The 1602-nt window shown below is 38.6% G+C and overlaps 1 protein-coding gene across 1 annotated transcript; it reads left to right on the top strand.

The window, feature by feature from the left end:
• Window positions 1-458: 458 nt before the first annotated feature.
• Window positions 459-1507, top strand: LOC107580090 (sphingosine-1-phosphate phosphatase 2-like). Its single transcript, XM_016265835.1, has 2 exons — window positions 459-756; window positions 1323-1507. The coding sequence occupies exons 1-2, from the start codon at window positions 502-504 to the stop codon at window positions 1494-1496; spliced, it is 429 nt and encodes a 142-aa protein (XP_016121321.1). The 5' UTR covers window positions 459-501; the 3' UTR covers window positions 1497-1507.
• The last annotated feature ends 95 nt before the right edge of the window (window positions 1508-1602 follow it).

Here is a 1602-nt window from a genome sequence, read left to right as displayed (position 1 = left end):
TGATCCAGATTAAACTTTTAGAGTTTTAGCCAGGGATTTGGCTATTTCTGTTTTGTGATTTGGTTAATTTGTCTCACTCTTAAACTCTACATCTCATTAGATAATATTACATAAAACGTGTTATTATCATATAAAATATGAAATCGAAATGTTGACACCTTCATTACTGTCAATCACTAATTCTTCATTTTCTGCTATAAATACAGTACTCAAAGCCTGAGCTTTATCAGAGCATATTTCTGAAAATTACTTTCAGATATAGAAATATGCGTCATTAAATGGCTATAATAACACTAGAATATTCTTTGTTTTTTTTAAGTCACAGAGTCAAAGGTACTGCATAGCAGGAATGACCCACCTGTGACAGGTACAATAAGCAGGTCATTTTCCGTGCGTAAACATGTCAGCCAATCAAAACAGCCATAAGCTTCTACGTCAGCACTCTTTCACGCTGTAAAACACACCTGTGAACGAGGGCTGAGCTGGGCGCGGAAGCTCAAAATGTGGGGGTTCATCTCCTACCTGAACAGCCCCGAGCTGGTGGCCAGCTTCCAGCGGTGCTGCGGCCTGGTTCCGAGAGAGACGTGCTCGTATGTTAGTCGAAACGGACTCGTACACTCGAATGGATCCGGTAAGGACGTTCCGGTCACGATCCACCGGCGCAAAGCGGAGCAGGTGGCGAACGGGACGTCACGCGCACACGACAGTAACTCCAACTATAAATCCGCCAGTTCACAGTATCAAACCAAAGGCGAAGTAAGTAAATCAGATTTAAATGAAACTCTTCATTCAGGTGAATTGAAATCGAGAGGTTCCCTAATGCGAAGGCTGTGCTTTTAAAAACAGAAATGGCAAACTACAAGATTTTCCTGTTTTTCTGGTTGGTTTAGACTGTCAGAAGTGTAAAGCAATTTTGGATGTCTCATCTAGGTACATTAAAACTGTTTTCAAAATTAATTTATGTTGTTCATATATATAATAAGCTTTAAACTGAAAGGCAGGTCACTAACCTAATAACATACTGTCTTTAATAATAATAATATATATTTTTAAATATACATTTTTAGTGTGGATTCAATTAGTTACAAATGTCATTAAACTTTAATATATTTTCATAATCAGGGTGAAATATGTAAAAGTGAATTTTTTGTTCCATATATGATGGTGCACAAATAAAAATGTGAGTATTTCATGGTGCTACAATCCTCCAAAATGTTGAAAAGTATTTAAACGGGTATATATAGTGGACAACTACGTGTGATTTGTGGTTTGTTGATGTGGTGAAGCAGTTTATTCAGCTAGATGCATTTCTCTGTGTTCAGGAGCATCCCGGGCCTCATTATGAGGCGAGGAACTGGCTCTTTTACTTCCTGTTTTTGACATCGGCCACTCTGGGGCATGAGGTCTTTTACATCACCTTCCTGCCCTGCATCCACTGGAACCTTGACCCGTTTCTGTGCAGGCGGCTCGTCAATGTGTGGGCTGTAAGTGGCTGAGAAAATCACACACACACCCTGTGATTAAAGGGGTCATATGATGCTTTTTTTAAAGATATGTAAAATATGTTGACATGATTTAATGTTCAAAAAACACATTATTTTT

The sequence above is a fragment of the Sinocyclocheilus grahami genome, unplaced genomic scaffold (genome assembly GCF_001515645.1).
Source record: "Sinocyclocheilus grahami isolate Dianchi unplaced genomic scaffold, SAMN03320097.WGS_v1.1 scaffold24480.1, whole genome shotgun sequence".
Classification (NCBI taxonomy): Eukaryota; Metazoa; Chordata; class Actinopteri; order Cypriniformes; family Cyprinidae; genus Sinocyclocheilus; species Sinocyclocheilus grahami.
This window is presented reverse-complemented; position numbering and strand designations above follow the sequence as displayed.

Excerpts from the sequence above, each read along its gene's own strand:
- LOC107580090 (XM_016265835.1), top strand. The coding sequence starts at position 502 with ATGTGGGGGTTCATCTCCTACCTGAACAGCCCCGAGCTGGTGGCCAGC. Across the intron at positions 757-1,322 it reads AGTATCAAACCAAAGGCGAA|GAGCATCCCGGGCCTCATTA; the intron begins GTAAGTAAATCA and ends CTCTGTGTTCAG.